A 23,685-nucleotide genomic window follows, 5' to 3' on the forward strand; every position below is an offset into this window, starting at 1 on the left:
GTGAGGCCGGTGTCCTGCTGGATAATGCTACCCAGGTAAGGGAACGCCGAGACCTGCTCGATGGGTTCGTCGTCTATGGTTATTTGGGGTGGATGATGGTTCAGGTGGAGGGTCTTTGTCTTTTTGGTGTTGACGGAGAGGCCAAAGGTCCTGTACGCCGCGGCGAAGCCGTCCGCGATGAGCTGGAGGCCCCCGGAGGAGTTGGAGACCGCAGCATTGTCATCAGCGTATTGGAGTTCGCTGACGGTCGTGACCATGGTCCCCCGCTTGCTCCTCAAACGGCTGAGGTTGAAGAGTGACCCTTCAGTTTGGTAGCGTAGAGTGATTCCATGCTCCTGGACAGGGGTGACGTGGTGGATGAGCGCGGCGATGTAGAGGCAGAACAACGTCGGCGCCACCGTGCAGCCCTGTTTGACACGGTCCGGACCGGGAATGGGGGAGTCATTTCGCCCTGAGTCAGGACGCAACCCTTCATGCCGTCGTGAAACATCCGGAAGAGATATGAATTTGGGGGGGCAGCCTTGACGTTCCAGCACTTTCCAGAGTGCTGTTCATGGCACAGAATCAAACGCTTTGGCCAGATCATAAAAGATGGCGTGGAACTCCCTCCGCTGCTCCCGGCACTTCTCCAGGAGCTGCCTGGCGCAGAACACCATGTCCGCGGTTCCCCTGCCTGGACGGAAGCCCGCCTGGGACTCCGGAAGAACCCGCTCAGCGAGACAGGTGAGTCAGTTGGCCGGTATACGACAGATGAATTTTCCAGCAGTTGACAGCAGGGAAATTCCACGATAGTTTCCACAGTCGAGTTTGTCGCCCTTCTTGAATATCGTGACGATGACGGAGTCCTTCAGTTATTCAGGCACTGTCTCCTCGACCCAGCATTGAAGGATGAAGGTGTGGAGGCGGGTGAGGAGATGTGCACCCCAAGCTTGTAAAAGTTCTACGGGGATGTCGTCAACTCCAGCAGCTTTGTTCTTCTTCATCCTCCTCAGGGCTCCGGAGATCTCCCGGAGAGTCGGCAGCTCCGTCATCCAGTGTTGCACGGAGAACTGGGGGACAGGATCGAGGAAGCCATCTGCTGCGCATGTCGGACGGTTCAGGAGCTCCATGAAATGCTCCTTCCATCGCTGGTGAGTATCCTCCTTTTCCTGCAGGATTGTGCCATCCTTTGCCTTCACACCCATTGGAGGACTGTGAGCCGGAACGATGATCTTCCTCGTTGCTTCGAAGAAGGATCTGGTATCGTGACGGTCAGCGAAACTCTGTATTTGGTGGGCAAAGTTGACCCACCATTGATTTTGGATCCTCCGGATCTCTCTCTGTGCTTCACTCTTGGCCGCCCGGTAGACTTCTTCAAGTCTCTTGGAGGAAACACAGTTCTGCCATGCAATGCGAGCCTCTCTCTTTCTTGAAATCAGTGGCTCAATTTCTTCCAGGTTTTCGGCAAACCAATCGGGATTTCTCCTCTTCTGGATACCGAGGACCTCTTCCGCGGATTTGGTGAGCGCAGTTTTCAAGTGCTCCCAGTCTGAGTGGACAGTGGCAGGGAGGGTCCGAGGTTGAGTGTCCAGTTTGTCCGCGAGGGACGTCTGGTACTGTTCGAGGACTTCGGGATTCCTCAGCAGCCCAACATTGAAACGTATCCTCTTGGGGATCTTCTTCGTTCTTTTCGCAGGCGCGATCTTCAGCCTAAGTCTAGAGGCTATCAGCCTGTGATCGGACCATCCGTCATCCATGGAGCGGATTGCCCTCGTGACCATGAAATCCGCTCAGTCGCAGATGCGGGAAAGGATGTAATCGATCAGGTGCCAGTGGCCGGATCTTGGATGTTGCCAGGTGGTCTTGTGCTTGTTGGCCATCCGAAACAGTGTGTTGGTTATTACCATCTCCGTCTGTGCACAGAGACCAAGGAGTAGTTCTCCATTTTCGTTGCAGTTGCCAACGCCTTCCTTCCCCAGAATCCCTCCCCGAAGCTGATGGTCCCGGCCCACCCGAGCGTTGAAATCCCCCAGTACCAAGAGCTTATCCCAGGGGTTGACGCAGAGGATCAGGCCACGCAGCGCGGCATAGAAGGACTCCTTCGCCTCCTCCGAGGCGTCCAGGGTAGGTGCATAGGCGCTGATGATCACAAGGGATTGGGATTGACATAGAGGTAGAGTGATGGACATGAGTCTCTCAGAAGTTCTTACGGGGATGATGTTGTGATCCCTAACCAGATGTGACTTAATGCAGAACCCTACACCGTGAATTCTTCTGTCCTCCATAGCTCGTCCGCTCCAGAAGAAGGTGTACCCGTGACGAGGCTCCTCGATCTGCCCGGCACCAGGGAGATGGGTCTCGGAGAGGGCAATAATGTCCAGGCCGAGCTTCTGAATCTCAAGGGCGATGAGGGCAGTCCTGCGCTCCGGTCTATTTGCTCTTGCATTGTCCATCAGGGTTCGTACATTCCAAGCGCCGATTTCCAGGAAAGCAGTCCGGTTATTGTATTTGTATTTGTTTCGCCCGCATGAAGGATGAATCTGCTGGAGGCGGGTCTCCAGCCGATCGGCGGCGGTGATGGGCGTGTTTAGGCCGCCTTTTATTGGCCCTTCCTCGGATTGAGGGAGCAGCGCTACGACTAAAGAGTCCTGCTCCGCCACCGTGGTCGCTGCCTCTCCCCTGCACCATCACCAGTTCGCAAGGGGAGCGACCATCGTGCCACGGCCGCCGACGTGTGGTTGTGGAACTAGGGACGTGGGCCCTCATCTGAGCCTGTCCCCGACGCCCCGCACCATCGCCGCCGGACTTCTTGAGGTTAAGGGGATCGGGAGAAGGGGGAAACGGGTTGAGGGGGCAGCAGGAGGAGGGTGGAGAAAACGCCATCCTGGGGGCTATGTAGCGTGAGGGAGGGGGACGGGTCGCAACCCCGCCCCCGCACTTCGACCCCGTGGCCAGGGTCCACGGCAGCGCGGTGGCCGACGGTGGTGGTCCAGGGGGTCTGCAGCACCCGAGGTTGGACCGTGGGTGCGCCGGGCCCGGTGTTTTATTTTGAAGGGTGGGCATTCCTTCATAACCCATGAGGATGGTCGGCTTGGGGATCCGGTCCGCCGTCTTGCTAGGCGCTTAACGCCAGGACTGCGGTGGATTTGTATACCGCCGGACGCGGTCCCGCGGGATTTTGCTGACCCGAAGGTCATTACCACTTTGCACCAACTCTCCAGTGATGGAAAGTCCCTTCAATTCGGCGTGGAGGCTCCCTTACGGACTTCACTGCGATCCACTAGGAATTGGCGACGGTTTGATCCGCACCTTTGAGCCTAGGGATCGCTGATCTTTTGCGAAGTAAACTTATTAAAGCAATATCAAAAACAAATTACACTGCAAGAGACTTCTGGTATGTTGCTGAACTGTAAGGAGAGTAAACAACAACGTCACGACGCATGTCAACCCACAGGTTGTGCCGACAGGACGCACCTAGGTTATTTTGATGGAATTGTTGACAGAATGCACATTGGCAAAAAGAATGTATACCACCTTTGTGAACGCGAACAAAATCCCATTTGGATTCGGCCTCTCTATTCCATTTGAAGTGTTACCATGGAACATTTTCTTTCTGTCTGGTCATTCAGATTTATTCTAATTGGAATATGTGGCTCCATGCAAACCCGACTCGTGCTCCCCCCCCCCCCCCCCCCCAGTCATCTTGAAGTCTTTGCATCTGCAGATCAACATAATATGACACAGTCTTTTGTTTTTGTTCACTTCCAATCAGGAAGAATCACTCAGGACCACAAGGGTAGACATCCACTGTATGAGGTCCTTATCTAGTCCAGTTTCAGGTTTATATTTACATTATTGGTGTAAAAACTGCAGATAGAAAGATCTTAGCAGTTATTGCAGTCTGATTATGCACATGGGTGGAGTTTTGGTATGTTTGCAGAGGGGCAGAGCTAAAAATTGGTGCTGTTGAGAGAGTGGATGCAGCTGACTTGATTACCTGGCCAATCGAAGTGGTTCCCCGCATTCCCATTAAATTGAGCTCAGAAGAGGCACGCCATCGACATGGCAGAAGCATAATTGTCTCGTTGATTGTCAGGCACCGGACCCTTCACTTCCCCCAGGAGTATTCGGTCATAAAAGTAAGTAATCAATTCTATGAATTTAGGTTTCAGAGGTAATACAGCGGGAGGCTTCACTTCATTGTAAACAGAATACCACACAAAATGAAGTAAGCCAGCCCCAAAGAAAAGGGCGGCGGGAACACAACAGAAAACACCTGGATTCGTGGAGGAGCAGAAGAAATGCCTGCCTTAAGTTTTTTTTTTCTTCTGCCCAGTGGTTTTACTTCAGTTTCTGTACTGGTGGATTGTTATTTGCATTTTCAGCAAATATAAGCACAGTCATATGTAGGTCCTTGCAAGTCGATATAAAAAGACAGTAAAAACAGACAAACAAACAAATATTTATGGACACTGAATCACCTGCATCATAAAACAAGTCTGAAGGCGCATTCAAGCCAGTTGTCAATCCATACCACGCTCAAATGCGATGCATCCCAGCAAGCACCAGCATCCCATATTGTCATTGACGTTGATTGATGCGTGAAGTCAAGACCACAAGAAGCAAGATTTTACTTCTTGCTATCAATACCCTTCGACGTCCTAATAGAATATCACTTTTGACTGTGGTTAATCCCATGTGTCGGTCCTGTGTTTGAGTGATCAGCTATGGGTGCGCAACAATTTTTACCCAATTAGTCCTTGAATCCTGAATAAGTGACATAAGTGATAGATGAATTAAACTACAATATTATCTCATCTTGTTTTCACCTTAGTTTTTGTGAATAATTCATTGGGCATGACACATGAGCAGGAAATCCAGCGTTTATTGTTGAATGTATTTAACCAATTTACAGTACATGGAAAAATTCATGAAAAAAACCCAATTCACCTAAGTATTGAAGCCATCATTTATCTATTTGTATGTTTAGCTTAAACTACTCATTGCGGACGGACAGACTTTGACTACAGCTTGACCTTACTCTGAACCTTGTAATGTGACCGCCACTTGAACCTTATGGTATGACCTTGACTTGAACTGCCTTAGCAACGGAAAATAATGTGAATACCGCTTGCAGACATAGATCAGACAAAGCTGTAAATGCATCTCGTGGCTGACTTGCGGTTTTGCGCTTGTTCCAACCAAAAGCAAGGCCCTGCAAACAATTATGGTTTTTGTGGAAGCCAGCATTAAGACGACTTCGAAGAAAAGCTAAAATGTTGCAACATTAAAGCACTGCCACTATATTTTATGTCTTTCGAAAATAAAAGTATTTGATGATTCCATTCAGAAATGATAAGAAGCCAAGAACATTAAAATATTAGAGCGGTCATCCAGAAACCGAAAGGGAGATATCCATTAGGAGTTACGCCCTAAGACTTGTCTAGAGATGTTACCTTTGCGCATTTGTGCTTTGACCACAACGATTGCTTTTGTGTCACACTTGTGCCCTGAACGTTCAGATAAAGCTTCTTGCAAGAACCTCTCCATTTGCAGCCTCTGATTTCACACCTCACCTCAGCCCGAATTCAAACGAACACGCGGAAGACCTGGAGGGAGCAGAGGGTGGTGAAAGGATCCCGCCGTGTCCACAACAACCTGCCCCCTCCCCTCGCCTCCATCAGTACTTACAATCAACTACCCAAAAGAATAAAGTCACAAAATAGACACAGACACAAAACTACTTGGGGTCCATTTACATTGACAGCCCACATGCCGTCGGGCGTAAAAACGCGTATCTTGATTTTCGTGTAGGTGCTCCTCACGTGCGTTTTGGAAATTGGCCGACCGCACTTCACCATGCTTGGTGTTCCGGTGGACTGACTTATTTATTTTTTTTGTGTCTGACATATTGGAAACATACTCAATTTTACGCTTGCTGAGAGAAAGTATAAGTTTGGACGCAGAGAGAAGACTGTGATTTTGATTAATTGAGGTGCAAGCAGACTGTGGCACGTTTGGTAGATTTCATATATATATATATATATATATATATATATATATATATATAAAGAGAGAGAGAGAGAGGGCCTCTTTTGCCACAAGTCAGCTGGGACATACAGTACTTATTGTGATCCTTGTACTTAATATGAAGAAGTGTTATGTATACAAAATCACATTTTATGTCAAGTCAAGTCAAGTCAAGTCAACAGTATTTATAGAGCACTTTCAAACAGCCATCGCTGCATACAAAGTGCTGTACATGGAGCGATTTAACATATACAATAAACAGTAAGACGAATCAGTAATAAGTAATAAGTAATAAGGCGGTAGAAAGCACCAAGCAGTAAAACCAATAGCAAATCTAAGTCATGCTGAGTCAAACGCCAAAGAATACAAGTGAGTTTTGAGGAGGGATTTAAAGATGGGCAGCGAGGAGGCTTGCCGAATGTTCAGTGGGAGGTCATTCCAGAGAGATGGACCAGCAACAGAAAAGGCTCGATCCCCTCTGAGCCTCAGTTTAGTTCTTGGTACGTCTAGCAAAGACTGGTCCACAGACCTGAGGCGCCGGGCAGGGGTGTAGGGGCGTATGAGCTCAGAGAGGTAAGGTGGCGCGAGATTATTCAGAGATTTGAAAACAAAGAGGAGGATCTTAAAAACAATTCTAAAATGAATGGGGAGCCAGTGAAGGGATGCCAAAGTAGGAGTTATATGCTCCCTCTTACGAGTACCAGTCAAGAGGCGAGCAGCGGCATTCTGTACCAGCTGAAGGCGCTTGATGGAGGACTGGCTGACTCCAAAGTACAGGGCGTTGCAGTAATCGAGCCGGGATGTGACAAAGGCATGAATTACTGTCTCAAAGTGTTCATGTGAGAGGAAAGGTTTTATTTTGGCCAGCTGTCTAAGGTGAAAGAAGCTGGTCATATTAAAGTTTGGGGTAAATTAATCTTCATCTGCATTGCTTATGATGCATCCTACATATTTCATTGATGTATTTTAACATAATTATATAAAAATGGTTCTGAGTGTTGTTTTTCCCATTTGGTTAAAAAATAAACTTTCTTGGGAAAGAGTTTTCTTTCTGAACTGAAGGGAAGCTGTGAAGGAGCATTTTGTGGTGCTACTCGGACTGAAATCGTCCTCTGGGACATTCGCAAAAAAGATGCTTCAGACAACAGCCATCAAGTAATGTAGCACTCTTCTCTATGCCGAGGTAATGGATGGAAGTGACATCACCAACGAGTGTTAAACACGTTCTATTGCAGTTTTCTCTTGAAATGACAGCCATATATTGTTTTTGTGGAAAATATTATTTGGGAAAGGCCTGGTTCACTTGATTTCTGTAACATAGAGACGCCCATTGTGTTTTGCTTTCATTCATCATCAAAGAACGTGTTTTAAAAAGTATGACTCCTGAGGCACAGGCACATTTTCCTACATTTTGTGGCTAATTGTAGACGAGCCAAGCCGCATTGACTTGGTTTTCAAAAGAGTTCATTTGGGTGTATTATGCATCAGAAAATCTCTCAATAATGCAGGTAGCAATTGTGCAAATTTGCAATTCTGAAACAGGACTTGTTCTGCCACCAGTGCTGTCGTCATGTGACATCAACTAAAGGCCAGTACGGACATTGATTTTTTTCTCTGTGTCATTTTTTTCTTGTGCTAAAAGACTGACACACAAAAGACTCACCAATTCGATTTTTGATTCTTAAATCTACCCAATAAATGCCGGGTATTAATTTGCAGCCTCTTTAATTTTGTAAATTTTAAGAATAGAGTTTGAGTACCTTAATTCAAAAGTTATGGAATACTTAAAAATACATTGAATAAAATTTACTTCACCTTTATTACATTCCACAACTAAATTACTCTTGACAATTCAGGGAAATGCTCATGATTGTTAGTGCTAACACTACTATTAATCAATAATGATCAGATGCTTAAAATGAAATGGGTAAAATGTTGATTGGGCTTTTCCTCACTACTGAAACCTCATTGAGTCTTCTCATTCACCTCCTGTTGTTGTGTCAAAAAAACGGGTGATCAGACACTATGAAATGCAAATTCAAACAAAATCTTTCCATATTCACGTCCCAATCGCAAATTATTACTATTATTATTATTATTATTATTTTAAAATGCCCTGCAATTGGCTGGCAACCAGTTCTGCCTGAAGACAGCTGGGATAGGCTCCATCACATCCCAAGACCCTTGTGAGGATAAGCAGATCAGAAAATGCACGGCTGGATGGATATTATTATAAAATGACTTCACAGAAAGACAAGTACACATTTGATAACCAATAGAAATGACGGTGAAATCATCCCAAGAAATTTTTTTTTCCACAGAACTGTCACTTGGTGTTTTGCATCTTGAAACAATGAGTTGTATGGTCAACGATGACCCCTGTTCCATGCCAAAAATATGAACAAAATAGTAACGGTGTACCCATTATGACCACTGTTCCGCTATACTTTCTCATTTTACCTTTCCACCTTTTTATGGATGACCATTTCTACAACAAAGCAGCACATTCCATGGTGATTGAACTTCTATCATAGGAGCTCCTGAATATTTCATCACATGTACATCTGCATAGTCAGGCTGTTCATTTTATCAACATGCTGAGCAGATTGGGAGGATGATGCTGGGGGTCAGATTGAGGGAAAAGCAGCATCAGATAAACCAGAAAAAGGGATAAAAACAGCAAAGGAAATGAAGATGGAGAGAAAAGTGCTTTGGCAGCAGCAGCAGCTGCTTGCTTTAACCCCCCTCCACCCCCCAAAACACACACACACACATTCACGCAAGCACGTGGAAAACATACAACAAGAAAAATACAATACATGAACCAGAACAAAGTCAGATCCCAATTAATTTTTAAGCTAAATAGACAACCATCAATCCATGTACCTTGTGACACTTGTGACATATTCGTCCATTCTAGAGTGACAATTACGGTGCCGAACACTGTAAACACACAAAAAGATACAAACAAAAAAAGACAAACACACACATGCAAACTAAAAAAAATGCACAAAACAACCGCAAAACTGCTGTAAATGGCCAAACACTGTAAACACAGAAATGATGCAAAGAAAAAACATGAACATATTATGCAAAACACACACACACATATATACTTTTACTTTCTCTCTTCAACTCTGTGGCAGACAATTGCTGAACCGAGTAAAAGCGATATTTCCAGCCCACCCGCCACATTGTATGTGGCTCTTATATCGGCAATAATTTTGGCAATTAAAATCATGAAACTGAGAAAGGATAAAATCAGACAATCAAAAGCAATAATTCCGTGAGGTTTTGCTCAATGATATAACTCCAAGGAGGAAGCATATTGTCATGAACGGTGGTGGTGGTGGACCCCAAAAAAAAGGCAGGAGGGAGGAGCAGGGTGAACTTCACAAATTGTATTCTCAAACAGTGAGAAAGCTAAATCCAGATCAGAGACCTGAAGACAGCAAAAATCCAAAGTAACAAACAAAAACCCATGGCAGAAGCAAAATACGAGCAAGAGCAGAATCACCAACAGAAAACAATGACAGCAATAGTGACAGCAACAATGACCCGACACTGAGTGGTTGGGCATTAAATCTTTTAAAGTGACAACTAATGACACAATGACCAACAAGTGTGCAGCTGCAGGTGGAGCTCTACAGTGCCACTTGTTGGTCACAAACAGGTGATGTTAGGTGTGTTATGTTGAGAGGGAAGACATTTCATCTGCGCTGTATGTTACACATATAGTACATTTGACAATAAAGTTTATCCAATCCAATCCAACAAACAGATCCATGACACATCCAACACGGCTGCGGTGTGGACGTATTCAAGGTATCTTTGTATATGTAATGTAAATGTTTTCTATGGTAATACCGGTACTTGCTTGCGGTTGTCGCAAAAGGCGCCATTCAAGATGGGATCGGCAGTGCCACGCGAATGTATGGAGCAAAGTAAGGGTTGTCTCGTCTGTTGGTTATTAATTTCCATGCCTCTCTCCCACGGCGTCATGCACGGAATAGGACTGAAGTACTTTAAAAGGACAATGACGGACCGGGACAGAGGACAATTGTGATATGACTAAGGATGGAGGGATGATGACGGAGGGGTACCCAGGTCGCGGATGGAGGACGGACTGGCAAAATAGGGTAAAGCGCACATGTCTGAGTATCAGAGGCATCGACAGCTCAAAATGTATTGACTCCCCAGCAGGCATATTGGTCATCTCCTCATAGCACCACAGTTGCTTGTTTTTTGTGTGTCTTCGCTTAGAAAGATGACTCCATGTTGGTCAAAGTTGTGTACGTAAGAATATTCAGAGTTTAGTATGGCGCTGCAAACAGATTATTTTAGACTTATTTTTCTCGCAATGCACATTTTAGAGAGCGTAACTAGGCTGGCTCCATTACATTGTCCATAGTTATATAATTATTTCCATCCATGTAGTGTTGTGTAAATGACCTTTGTTAAATAAATACAGATACAGTGATCCCTCACTACTTCGCGGTTCGTTTATCGCGGGTTCAGTGCATCGCAGATTTTTTCATATATATATATGTTACATATACATGGAGTTCAGTACTGTATATGTTGCTCTATGTGACTCGCTGTTGTTTTGCATTTTCTCACTGACCGTTTGCGGACTTAATTTATTATATTTTTTTTATCTGTTTATGTTAATTGGATTGCAGATTTTCGTTTATCGTGGGTGGTTTTGGTCCCCATTAACCGCGATAAACGAGGAATTACTGTACATGCAGTTCCATTTTTGATGGGCTTGAAAATAACTTTTTCGACAGGGGAGTGTGGGAGTGCCTATGTTGGTTTTATTTAATATCAGATTGCTCTTCTGGCAAATACACTTTTACTAATTCACATCAAAACAAAAACACTCAAACCACTAGAAAAAAAGCACTCCTTGACAAGTCTACTTTCACAGGTTCTCCACTAAATAGACCTTACGACAGGCATGTCCAAAGTCCGGCCCTCGGCCCCTCTCATAAAATTAGTGCCGTCTGGCCCGCAGGTTGGGCGCAATGGAACACGTGTTGCATTGACTGAGGTCTCGTAGACTGGTGAGTGATGTTTCATAGAGTACTGCTTCCCTCTAGTGGCTAAATGAGTAATAGCATTCACTAAATGAGTAATAGCATTTAGACACTAGAGGGCATCACTCACGAGTTAACAAGACATCACTCCGTGTTTATATTGACTGATATGTCATATTTCAAATGATCCTTGCAGTTGTGGATATGTGTATTGCTTGTTCATTTCCCTGTTGTTCGAGTCAAAGGTTTTGTGACTATTGAAAAGTCATGGTGATACATTTTATGTTTCAAATCAATCAATTTGCACTCAGGAGACTTCTGTTTAAGAAAAAGTCAAGTGAATAAGCAGTTGCATGTGATATACCTGTTTCAAATGAACCAAAAGAAATTATTAAGATTGTTGAAATTAAAATAAAAATGGAAATGTGAAACAGACTGGCTTACTAAAATGTGTTGAACAATATTGTTGTTCAATGTAAAGAATGTCAGCCAAGGTCTGCCCCCCGACATTTTACCACATAAAATCTGGCCCCCTTGGCAAAAAGTTTGGACACCCCTGCCTTACGACATACACTTGGGTAGTATTTTCTCACAGTCCTGACTGAGGTTATTGAGACCCTTGAACAGACGAAACTAAATTGAGCCTGACACAGAAAACAGATGTCTTTAGTTCAAACAGAAATGCGCATCAGTCATTTCAGCCTAACGACAGAACACTAGATTGGGGATCTTGCTTCCATGCCAGCCAGGAGACATCGACTCAACTTTCCGTAGTGCCTCACCAGGGAGGCGCCCAGGACAAAATCCAAACCAGACGACCAAGCCACAACCTCTGGCCACTCTTGATACGAAGGAGAAGCTTCTCTCCTATGAGCCGCTCCCAAATGACTTATAGTATCTTCTCACCTTACCTTGAGAGGAGGAAACTCATTCTAGCCACTTTTATATGTAATATTTTTTCTTTTGGTAACAAGCCACAGCTTGAGACCACAGGTGAGCATGGGAACATAGCTCACCCAATAAATCATGTTTTTTACTACAACAGACCGATGCAGAGTCGAGGCCACATCACGGCATGTGGTATAGATCTCCCGCTCCAATCTTCCCTCACTTATAAATAAGACCCCAAGATTTGCTGACCTAAATGTTGATGTCTGTTTTTTTTTTTGGGGGGGGGGGTGTCCAGGTGATGTGTATCTGTTGGCAATATTAAGCTTTGATCTTACTCTTCTGGGAATAGTCTTCTGGGAGTAGTTCTCAACCGAGTGTGAAACAAACGGATGAGAATAAGCACCTCTGAGTCTGAGACCATGGCCCTCAGTTATTAAAAAAACGGAAGCTCTCACTGGTGCGGATATGACATCTTTTCACATAAGGAGTTAAAGTAATAATAATAATAATACATTTTATTTATAAGCACCTTTCAAGTTTCTCTATATTTGTTAAAATTAAATATTAATATGCATTGGGCATATTATTTTTACATTTGTTCTTTGACGTTGGAATACAACTGCCTGTTGTCATAAAAGATACAAGGGGAAGACACAGCACATGCATTACATTCTGTCCATAAGTCTGTTATTATCTAAGCCTGAGACTTGAAACGTCGATTGGGATGTGATTCAAATGTCAAAATATCAATCAAGATGGCGCCATAGTTGGCAGCAGACTGTGAGAGCTCTTCTTTTTTTGTTGCTTTTTTCTTTGTTTTGTCATATATGGTGTTTGTTGTCCTTTCGTGTGGAGCCATTGTGGACTGTTTTCAGCGTTTTGGCCGAGACATTTGTCAAAGAAGAATCTGTGCTCGATGGTTGCGCCTTCCTCGACAGCACGCGTGTACCAGCTCTGATTTTGTTGGGGAGGAATGTCGGCGCGATTTGACTATCAACATTGGGCAGCCCCTGGGGCGCCTGTGGTTTTTGTGCCTGTAACAGCCCCGTTTTGTTCAGCAGCGATTTGGGCGCTGTTGGACAGTCTGCGTTGGTACACTTGAATGGTTGGCTGCTCGAGCTGAGGATGTGGAGAAAGGAGCGTCGGCATGCGTATTTGGAATGAGAATCGGCGCTTGGAATTGAAGTGGATTTACATGGGACAGGAGAAGTAAACCAATCTTTTTTTTCATCAATGGACGCGACAGCTTCTTGCTTATTTTCAAAATTTAGTTTGTAGCAGACGTGAGCGTGACGTCTCTGATCCACTGGTGAAAGCACACTTTGATGCTCTCCTCTTTCACCCAGAACTGCTTCAAACAACAAGGCGTATATGGTACATGGTTATGATTGCATGACTGTCCATGTCTCATGTCATGTGTTTTGTTATAATACCATATTTAGTTATAAATGTTAGATGTTCTGTAAAGCACTTTGTTACAGCTGCAGCTGTTGTGAAAGCTCTATCTTAATAAAGATCTGCGAATTGTCATGTATTGTATTGTATAATCATATTGAACACATCTAGAGTTCTACAAATAAGTTAATCGCTCGAGACAAGTAAACTGATTGAGTTGGCTCTGTACACAATCCTGGTATTTTGACAAGAGCTTTAAAATATCACGATCAGTCTAAAATTGATGCATGCAACTTACACAAGACACAGGAAATACAATGGTCAGTCAAGCTTCCCTACCTTTCATATCCCCCATGTCCACAGTCTTGCCCAGCTGCTCCAGCAGGTCTGCTCGGGCAGCATTTTTCTTGTGCTTTTTACCATCATAATGCTGTTGAGCCATGCCCGGGTTGTTGAACCAAGCATTGCATAGTTGGCAGTAGCGATCCGAGTCTCGTCGGTGTCGTGGGGAGGTCATTGGGGATGTGTCGGGAGAGCCTTTTACAGGACAGGGAGATATCTCTTTGGAAAAACAGGACAAAACATTGTATTACACTTTGTATTAGCTTTGCAACAAATGTAACTACATTTTTTTTGCTTTGTTTGCTTTGCAATGTTTACATTCATCTCATTGTGAACGGATAGATAACTCAAAGTATGGTTTATACTGCATTGTTCAAGCGACAGAATTTCAAAGAAGTGTAAACCAAGGCCAACTATAGAATTTTACCAATTGGAATTGGTAAAGTGCCTTTATCAATTACTCAATTGATTAATCCGATACAAATCAAGGTCATCGTTTTCTTGTGACTGTTTATTAACGGATTGTGTCCGCTGCTGCTTTTCACGCAGACGGCACACTTTTGATTCCTGGTCAGTGCACCAATTCCCAGCCACTACCGGTCGCAAGCCCAGATTAAAATAAGTGTTTTATTGTCAAAATATCATTTATCAAGGCACTCGTATCTCAAGGCACTCCTGTAGTTCATTTTTACCAAAAAGCAATGAATCCAAAAGACTCAAAACACCAACGGCAACACACTCTTCTCTATATGGACTTTTAAAGTGCAAGCCGGCCAGCAACTGACAGTGAGGACAGTGAACTTTAATATGCTCTGATCAGCTGCCAAGCAATGGTGTCGATGGCCCTACTTGTGCAGTCAAGTGAAAAATAAGCTGTTATCTCCATTAAATGCCCAAAAAGGAAAAACTAAATTCTACTTGACGAATGGAATAGAGAGTCTGTTCTTACAGTTGCTGCCCACTTGTCTTAATGCATGCTTACCATGGTTAACCTGAACAAATACTGTTTTGCAGCTCTACAGGGCTCTACAGGACCAAAAGGCGCTATCTGCTCAATTCCTGTAACCGTCTGTGAGTGAATGTGTGGCCCAACACAAATCTATTACTGCTGTTTTATGGTATCAGAAGTCCAGTGACTGTAAATGAGAACCCCCTCTCACTGCACTCTCTTGTTTTTTTCCTCTCACTTGTGCCCTAAGTGAGTCAAGTGCTGCTGAAAAGTTTAAATTGCATGCCATTATGTACAATTTGAATCAAAGACTTTGGCAATAGACTGACTTCCTTGACTGCTGCTTCACTGTGAGATTAGATAATTTGCTTAATTTAACCCACGCAGAAGGGTCAAAACGGAGCTAGCAGTATGAAGCTCCATTAGTTGAAAGCCTGTTCAAACAAAAGAAACAAACAGCCTCCAACTCAAATCAACCATGTTTCGAAATTCCAACCTCCACCCCATCGAGGCAGATCTCCTCCGCTGCAGGAAACACTGGCTCTCGAAATAGAGCTAGCATTTCGTCATGACATAAAGAAATGCTAACTTTCCTTGCTATGAGCCAAAGAGCAGACTGGATCAAATCAGAGTGTCATAAAAATGAGATCCAAAATACACTTTTGGGGGTTAATTCCGTTGTAATTTCACTTCTTTGATTGCTAATTTGACTTGGACGGCTTGTCTGTTTTAATATGCCGAAATGTTGAGTCAAACATTCGTAACAATTCCAAAAGGCTATAAGATTTTTGGAATCACATTCCCTGAATCCCTTCTCATTCAATGTGAGGAGGGGAAATGCCACCCCAAGCTAAGTTGCTGATGTTAAAGGAAGTGACATTTGCGGCAGCTACTGTGCCTCCAGACTTGACAATTCGCATCAGACCAGAGTATACGAACTGCGCTCCACAGAGAACAAATGGAAATGCACATAGCGACACTCAAATGGGAATAAATAATGATCAATGCTACATGTCCCGATTGTAAAATATTATGTAATTAAGATGCAAAACGTTTTGTTGCCTGGCTTTGATTTGATTTAACCCAAAAAATATAATGCATATCAGTTTGTGCTATTTGGGTCAGTGAACATACCGGCAGTCACATTTCGAATGCCTGAGTAAAAGGACAGTGGGCATAGCTCCTATATTTTCACGACCATTCGGCGCACCGTGTTGTTGGGCGCAGTCTCATTAAGGGGTGCTATTTCTGTATTTGACACATACACAAAACGCACTGTATTATTGGGCGCAGCCAGGCATGGTAAAACATACGGCAACATAAACATATGGCATGCATGCACGCACGCTAAAAACACGTTTTTAAAAAGGCAACGGAAGCAAAACTGAGTTCGATTGTACTTTATTTAGCCATTTTACAATGTACTCACGTTTTTCTCGTCACCTCCTACACGCTCACCCTTCACTCATTGGCGACAGGTACCTGCTAGGGGCATGCCTTTAGCGTCCTCTTACACGCCCACCCTTCACTCATTGACGGACTTCCGCATGCCTGTCGTCACTCTCTCCGCGTTTTCTCTATATAAACAGCGTGTCCGCCAGAAGCGCTCTCAGTCATGCTTTGGAACTCGGCTCATACACTAGACGCTCCACATTATAAGGCGTCCTGTCCATTTTGGAGAAAATTTAAGACTTTTAATGGCGCCTTATAGTCGTGAAAATATGGTATCTTTTAGGTCCCTACAGCACTGTGCCGTGCACTGACAGATTATAGTTCATCTAAAAATGTCATTATAATTACCTGAATTTGTTGCCCTATCAATTTCGAAATCAATGTAAATAAGTTTTAATGGGGACTATCTACCCAAAATGATGGCTTAAATCATGTACAAATAATCACCAGTCGCCACTCCTGCAGTAGTTTGTAGATGAACTCCGCAAGTGACCAACATTTATTTTGCCAATGGGCATGTCAGGCGTGCATATGTGCTTGGTTTATTTTTTATTTTGTTACCTTAGTTCCATAAAGTGGTTGAATGTGCACCAGTGATTGTGTCTCTCCTTACCACCGTTAGAGGGATTATCATTCTAACTAGCGGTGGTATGCTGTTTGAAATTTGCTGATGATAGATACAGTTACCTTGTACTTGCAGTTGTGTCACTTAAGACGGGTCTACCTTGCAAAAGGCACATTGCAAATGCACTTTAGCTTCCTTGATTACGTGTGAAATGATCCCAAACTTTGGACATTCTCTGTCCATTACGCGCTGTTTTCCCCTGGCTCACATATACTGTATTGCTCTGCAGTCACACTCGGTGTGGAAAAATTAATCGTAGCAAACTTTGGTCTAAAAAGGTGCAACGCAGTTGACCAGCAAAATGTAAAACACAAAGCAGTGACAGGTGACTCTACCACCATTGAGTTTGAAAAGTGAACTTTTCATGTTGGGAATCACGAGCATTTATTTTCTTTCGCAAAGCTTTAACCCATCCCATCATATTCATGTTTTGTCTCATGAGTCTGTAAGAGGACAATTATTGTGTTTGTGCTTTTTGGCGGAATCCAACATTGTCTTCCTACTTGCTAATGAGTGATTTGCATTTTCTCATTTAGCATCAGTAAAAATACGAAAGGAATTAGCATCACCACTCTGCCAATAGTTTTGGAGAGGATGACGCACCTTTTAGCTTGTTTCCCTGGGAATTTCTCAGCAGTGAATAGATTGTTGGAGACAACACTACACACCACAAATGCGGTGGGTGTATTATCTGAGTTGTTTCAGGCTTAGATAATTTCATGTTTCATTTTTGGTTTTATTTTGCTGACCATCAACTGCAGCCGCTGATGTAGAATTGACCACAGATGACATTCGTAAAGGCTGTATTTCTCTCAGACAAGGGGCAAAGACAGCCAATAGCACGGTTTATATTTTTGCTAATTGTTAGCCATCATTTGCATAAAAACATTCAAAACTAAGATCGACAGTCTGCAGTCAATTATTTGTTTTAAACGCTCTTTTGTTTTGGGAAACAATCATGTCTGCCATCAGTTGAACTATTATTAGCTGTCTCAACCTGCATTTCGTAGATGACTACTAGGCTCATTATTCAGTTAATGAAAAGACAACGATTGCATTTTTGTGAAAACAAAGACATTAACTTCCTTGAACCATGTGATGAAAAGAGATGCTTAATTACCTCCACAAAGAGCAATGAGAAAAATCAAGATGCATTGTTTTCACTCCTTTTGTTTGGTTTGTATGTTATTTGTCATACTGTTGAAAAATTTCATCAGTTCCTTCCAAAACCATTTGAACAGGTCGCATGGGCAGAGCAACAAAAATTACATTAAGGTGCAAATCTTTATCATTACATTAAGGTGCAAATCTAATCTAATTTTCTAATCCACTTATTCTTATGAGGGTCGCGGGCGCGCCGGTGCCTATCCTTGCTGTCTTCGGCAATAGACGGGGGCACTCTGAACCGGTGACCAACCAATCATGGGGCACTCATATATGCGCTCACACACACTAACGGACAGTTTTTAATGTTCCATTAACCTGCCTTGGAATATGGGCGGAAACTGGAGTACCCGGAGAAAACCCACAAAGGAACGGGAAGAATATGCTAGATGCGCTAACCAGTCGCTCACCTTGCTGCCCCGAGTGTAAATTCTATTTAAAAAATGTTGGACACTGGGAGAATAGAAGAATGAAGGCCTATTTTCTCTCGTAACTGTTTGTTGCCAACTTAACCATCCTTGCCCATGTGAAAATGCTCATGATTTGTTTTGTCTGATGGTAATTCTCCATGAACCAGAAAGGTTTAACTGATTTAATGCCATAACATAAGTTTTCAAAATAAGTTTGCAAAAACCCAATCATTTAGTGCTACAATGTAGAAATACGTTTTGGGTGGTTTTTTTTTAAATTAATAATAAAGGGCTTCACGCACCTCCTCAGTCATTATCGAGGCTATGAGAATTATTTCAGTATGACAAATCACCTGGAGATAGCAGGAGTGGCATTGATCAGATCTTAGTCCACACAGTGTGTCATTGGGTGTGGGGTGTGGTACGGTGATCCTACAATGTGAGGTGGTGTGTGCAAGCAGTGTGGAGTTGATGAATACCGTCAGCTAACTCTCCAACAGAGCGTTTTCAAATCAAATAAAGATGACGAAGTCCCATTGTCATCCTTGATGAACACGCGTACACACGCACGCAGGCACACACACACACACATTCAACGTTTATGAAAACTTCAAACATTGTTTATGCATCAGCACGGTGTTTATCTTGCAAGAAACTGTTATTTTGAAATCCAAGTGGCCTTTTTGTGTTGTTTAGGTTGTTATTTAGCAGGAAAACATTGTTTAGATATTTGAGCTACCACAATTAAAAAAATGTTTGGGTGTGTGGGTGTCACGTGATATGGTAGGGCAGCGGTCTCCAACCTTTTTTTCTTCCACGGCCCGGTTCATGGTCCAATATTTCATGGACCGTCTATCACATTCCTGGCGTGTTGATGTACAATCAGGGCACAAAGATTTTTGTTTTGCTTTTTTAAATATATCTCTGTGGTCTTATACAGCAAGGTTCGCAGACCGGTACCGAGTTGTCGGGTCGTTGCGCACTACCTCCCAAGCTACGCCCAATAAGTGCATTTGCATTGACCGAAAGAACGTGGATGTCAGTGTGAAACTCCATCGAGTGTTTTTGTAAAAAAAAAATTCCACTTTCTTTATAACTCTTTGCTATGTTGCACTTGGGGAGCCCAGCACCATAAATAACACTGGTGCTATATTTTTTTGCCCATCATTTGTGTGGAGGTTAAAAATATAATGACAAAATTCCAATGCATGTTGCATAAAACCACAGTACATTTACATAAAAAGAAAAAAAAAGCCTATACCTTTGGTTGTGATGGCGGTCTGATCCCCAAGTAGCAGTTTTAGCCTCTTGGCATGGATTTTACCCTGGTAGTGTGACTGTGCAACCACAGCTGATGTGAAGGACATGTTACACAGTGTGCAACATTTATTCTTGTCCACGTCACCTTCGTCACTGCCCTAAAAATATTGACCAACATAAAAATCAAGGAATTTTAGAAATAATGGAACAGAGGAATAAGTGTAATTTTAAAGACAACAAGTCGTCACTTGTACGATGACAATAACAATGGTGTGACCTCCAACACAGTTTCAATTTAAACACATTTACCAATAACATGCAAGCAATGCTGGTGGCAAAGTAATATCCACAAACCAACAGCACCTGAGACATTTCACCTTTATGGTGAGGATGTATTACAAATATATGCAGTCTCATGGGGTGTTTGATTGGAATGTTGCTACATGCCAAGCAGTGCGGTTCTACTCCTGAGGCTTGTAGCTCACTGCCCCATCGGGCCCCAATGCAATTATGGGGGACCCAAAATGATTGTTTAGATGTGCCCTGTGATTGACTGGCAAACAGCCATTCACACTCACATTCACACCAATGGATAAGTCAGTGTTTTTTGTAATTCGGGAGAAAACTCTAACAGCGGGAGAAAACCCTCCACAAATAATCAATGGAAAAAAAAATTCTAAACATATACATTTGTGACAGCCACGATAATTATTATTAGTAGGAGTATTAATATTCTTATTATTGTATTTCATTGGTGTAGGGTTTATAAAAAAATATTTTACTCGGAGCACAGTGACTCGAAGCTTCAACCCTCTTCTTTCGCGACGCCATTTAAAAATATTTTTTAAATTACAAAAAAAAAACCCATACAAGACGTATTTTTACATTTTGGCTTTGAATGAGTTAATAATCTAAATGAAATGTCCGGCATTGGTATGGGTGCATTATTTTTATACCATAATGAGGTTGACATGATCATTATCATCACGATAATTATTTTATTTATTTTAATACTGTTTCGGTCGGTGAAGGCCCTCGTTATCGAGGAATGCGGCCCCCAGGACAGGGCGACGGCTCCTGGTGCTTGTGTCTCCGATGACTGTGGAGGCCCAGTCTTCCCCGAAAACCCCGCCCGCAGGAATGACAGAAGTGGGTTGGGGGGCCGGGCGGTTGCAGGGCCCTCTCCTTCCTCCGCGCTCGCCGGTCCTCCTCCGCAGCGACGCGTCGAGTCTCGAAGACCCGGACCCCGCCCCGCACAGCCCCACGCCAGGCCACCCGATCCGCGGCCAGGTCAGCCCACTGTGCCGGGGGAATCCGGCACCGCTGAAGATGACCCTTTAGCTGGTCTTTGAATCGTCTTTTCGGGGCTCCGCGGGGACGGGTGCCCTCCAGCAACTCCGCGTAGAGGAGCTGCTTCGGGAGACGATTGTTGCTCATCCGCTGCACGTGGCCGGCCCACCGCAGTTGGGCCAAGGTGATCATGGCCTCGATACTCGTGAGGCCAGCCCGGGTGAGGATCTCATTATTAGTCAATCTCTCCTTCCAGGAAACGTTGAGGAGAGATCGGATTCGTCCTTGGTGGAACCTCTCTTGATGCTGCTCCGATAGAGGGTCCAACATTCGGCGCCATAGAGAAGGGTCGGGAGGACGACAGACTTATACACCATGATCTTCGTGCTGGTGGAAATGGCGTGATTCCTGAAGACCCGACGACCAAGGCGTCCAAAGTCTGTGTGGGCTGCCTGGATACGGTGAGTGAGGTCCTCCGTGAGGCCGGCGTCCTGCTGGATAATGCTACCCAGGTAAGGGAACGCCGAGACCTGCTCGATGGGTTCGTCGTCTATGGTGATTTGGGGTGGATGATGGTTCAGATGGAGGGTCTTTGTCTTTTTGGTGTTGACGGAGAGGCCAAAGGTCCTGTACCCCGCGGCGAAGCCGTCCGCGATGAGCTGGAGGCCCCCGGAGGAGTTGGAGACCGCAGCATTGTCATCAGCGTACTGGCGTTCGCTGACGGTCGTGACCATGGTCCCCCGCTTGCTGCTCAAACGGCTGAGGTTGAAGAGTGACCCTTCAGTTTGGTAGCGTAGAGTGATTCCATGCTCCTGGACAGGGGTGACGTGGTGGATGAGCGCGGCGATGTAGAGGCAGAACAACGTCTGCGCCACCGTGCAGCCCTGTTTGACACCGGTCCGAACCGGGAATGGGGGAGTCATTTCGCCCTGAGTCAGGACGCAACCCTTCATGCCGTCGTGAAACATCCGGATGAGGGATATGAATTTGGGGGGGCAGCCTTGACGTTCCAGCACTTTCCAGAGTGCTGTTCGGGGCACAGAATCAAACGCTTTGGCCAGATCATAAAAGATGGCGTGGAACTCCCTCCGCTGCTCCCGGCACTTCTCCAGGAGCTGCCTGGCGCAAAACACCATGTCCGCGGTTCCCCTTCCTGGACGGAAGCCCGCCTTGGACTCCGCAAGAACCCGCTCAGTGAGACAGGTGAGTCGGTTGGCCAGTAAACGACAGATGAGTTTTCCAGCAGTTGACAGCAGAGAAATTCCACGATAGTTTCCACAGTCGAGTTTGTCGCCCTTCTTGAATATCGTGACGAAGACGGAGTGCTTCAGTTCCCCAGGCACCATCTCCTCGGCCCAGCATTGAAGGATGAAGGTGTGGAGGCGGGTGAGGAGATGTGCACCCCCAGCTTGTAAAAGTTCTACGGGGATGTTGTGGACTCCAGCAGCTTTGTTCTTCTTCATCCTCCTCAGGGCTCCGGAGATCTCCCGGAGAGTCGGCAGCTCCGTCATCCAGTGTTGCACGGGGAGCTGGGGGACAGGATCGAGGAAGCCGTCTGCTGCGCATGTCGGACGGTTCAGGAGCTCCATGAAATGCTCCTTCCATCGCTGGTGAGTATCCACCTTTTCCTGTAGGATTGTGCCATCCTTTGCCTTCACAGCCATTGGAGGACTGTGAGCCGGACCGATGATCTTCCTCGTTGCTTCGAAGAAGGATCTGGTATCGTGGCGGTCAGCGAATCTCTGCATTTGGTGGGCAAAGTTGACCCACCATTGATTTTGGATCCTCCGGATCTCTCTCTGTGCTTCACTCTTGGCCGCCGGGTAGACTTCTTCAAGTCTCTTGGAGGAAACACAGTTCTGCCATGCAATGCGAGCCTCTCTCTTTCTTGAAATCAGTGGCTTCATTTCTTCCAGGTTTTTGGCAAACCAATCGGGATTTCTTCTCTTCTGGATACCGAGGACCTCTTCCGTGGATTTGGTGAGCGCAGTTTTCAAGTGCTCCCAGTCTGAGTGTCCAGTTTGTCCGCGAGTGACGTCTGGTACTGTTCGAGGACTTCGGGATTCCTCAGCAGCCCAACATTGAAACGCATCCTCTTGGGGATCTTCTTCCTTCTTTTCGCAGGCGCAATCTTTAGCCTAAGTCTTGAGGCTACCAGCCTGTGATCGGACCATCCGTCATCCATGGAGCGGATTGCCCTCGTGACCATGACGTCCGCTCGGTCGCAGATGTGGGTAAGGACGTAATCGATCAGGTGCCAGTGGCCGGATCTTGGATGTTGCCAGGTGGTCTTGTGCTTGTTGGCCATCCGAAACAGTGTGTTGGTTATTACCATTTCCGTCTCTGCGCAGAGACCAAGGAGTAGTTCTCCATGTTCGTTGCAGTTGCCAACGCCTTCCTTCCCCAGAATCCCTCCCCAAAGCTGATGGTCCCGGCCTACCCGCGCGTTGAAATCCCCCAGAACCACAAGCTTATCCTGGCGGTTGACGCAGAGGATCAGGCCACGCAGCGCGGCATAGAAGGACTCCTTCGCCTCCTCCGAGGCGTCCAGGGTAGGTGCATAGGCGCTGATGATCACAAGGGATTGGGATTGACATAGAGGTAGAGTGATGGACATGAGTCTCTCAGAAGTTCTTACGGGGATGATGTTGTGATCCCTAACCAGATGTGACTTAACGCAGAACCCTACACCGTGAATTCTTCTCTCCTCCACAGCTCGTCCCCTCCAGAAGAAGGTGTACCCGTGCCAAGGCTCCTCGATCTGCCCGGCACCAGGGAGACGGGTCTCGGAGAAGGCAACAATGTCCAGGCCGAGCTTCCGAATCTCAAGGGCGATGAGGGCAGTCCTGCGCTCCGGTC

The 23,685-nt window shown here is 45.0% G+C and overlaps 2 protein-coding genes across 15 annotated transcripts in view; one reads left to right on the forward strand and one right to left on the reverse strand.

Moving 5' to 3' along the window:
- Window positions 1-23,685, reverse strand: part of zmat4a (zinc finger, matrin-type 4a) — an 80,027-nt gene that overhangs the window by 20,213 nt on the left and 36,129 nt on the right. The window contains exons 4-5 of the mRNA XM_052068358.1: window positions 19,538-19,694; window positions 13,674-13,895 (exon numbers count right to left, since the gene is read on the reverse strand). Coding sequence (XP_051924318.1) covers window positions 13,674-13,895; window positions 19,538-19,694 — 379 coding nt within the window. The remainder of the gene's footprint in view (window positions 1-13,673; window positions 13,896-19,537; window positions 19,695-23,685) is intronic.
- Window positions 1-23,685, forward strand: part of LOC127602295 (uncharacterized) — a 70,973-nt gene that overhangs the window by 281 nt on the left and 47,007 nt on the right. For 2 of the 14 annotated variants that reach the window (XR_007962738.1, XM_052068371.1), the window contains exon 1: window positions 24-723. Coding sequence is in view for 7 of the 14 variants with exons in the window: in XM_052068371.1 (XP_051924331.1) it covers window positions 592-723 (132 nt within the window). In the remaining 7 variants the exon portion in view is untranslated. Of the gene's footprint in view, window positions 1-23; window positions 724-792; window positions 876-21,562; window positions 22,030-22,098; window positions 22,213-22,298; window positions 22,437-22,536; window positions 22,652-23,685 lie in introns of those variants that run through there. The other 12 variants (XR_007962735.1, XR_007962736.1, XR_007962734.1 and 9 more) reach the window with 12 other exon arrangements.

This window comes from Hippocampus zosterae, chromosome 6 (assembly GCF_025434085.1).
Source record: "Hippocampus zosterae strain Florida chromosome 6, ASM2543408v3, whole genome shotgun sequence".
In the NCBI taxonomy this organism is placed as follows: Eukaryota; Metazoa; Chordata; class Actinopteri; order Syngnathiformes; family Syngnathidae; genus Hippocampus; species Hippocampus zosterae.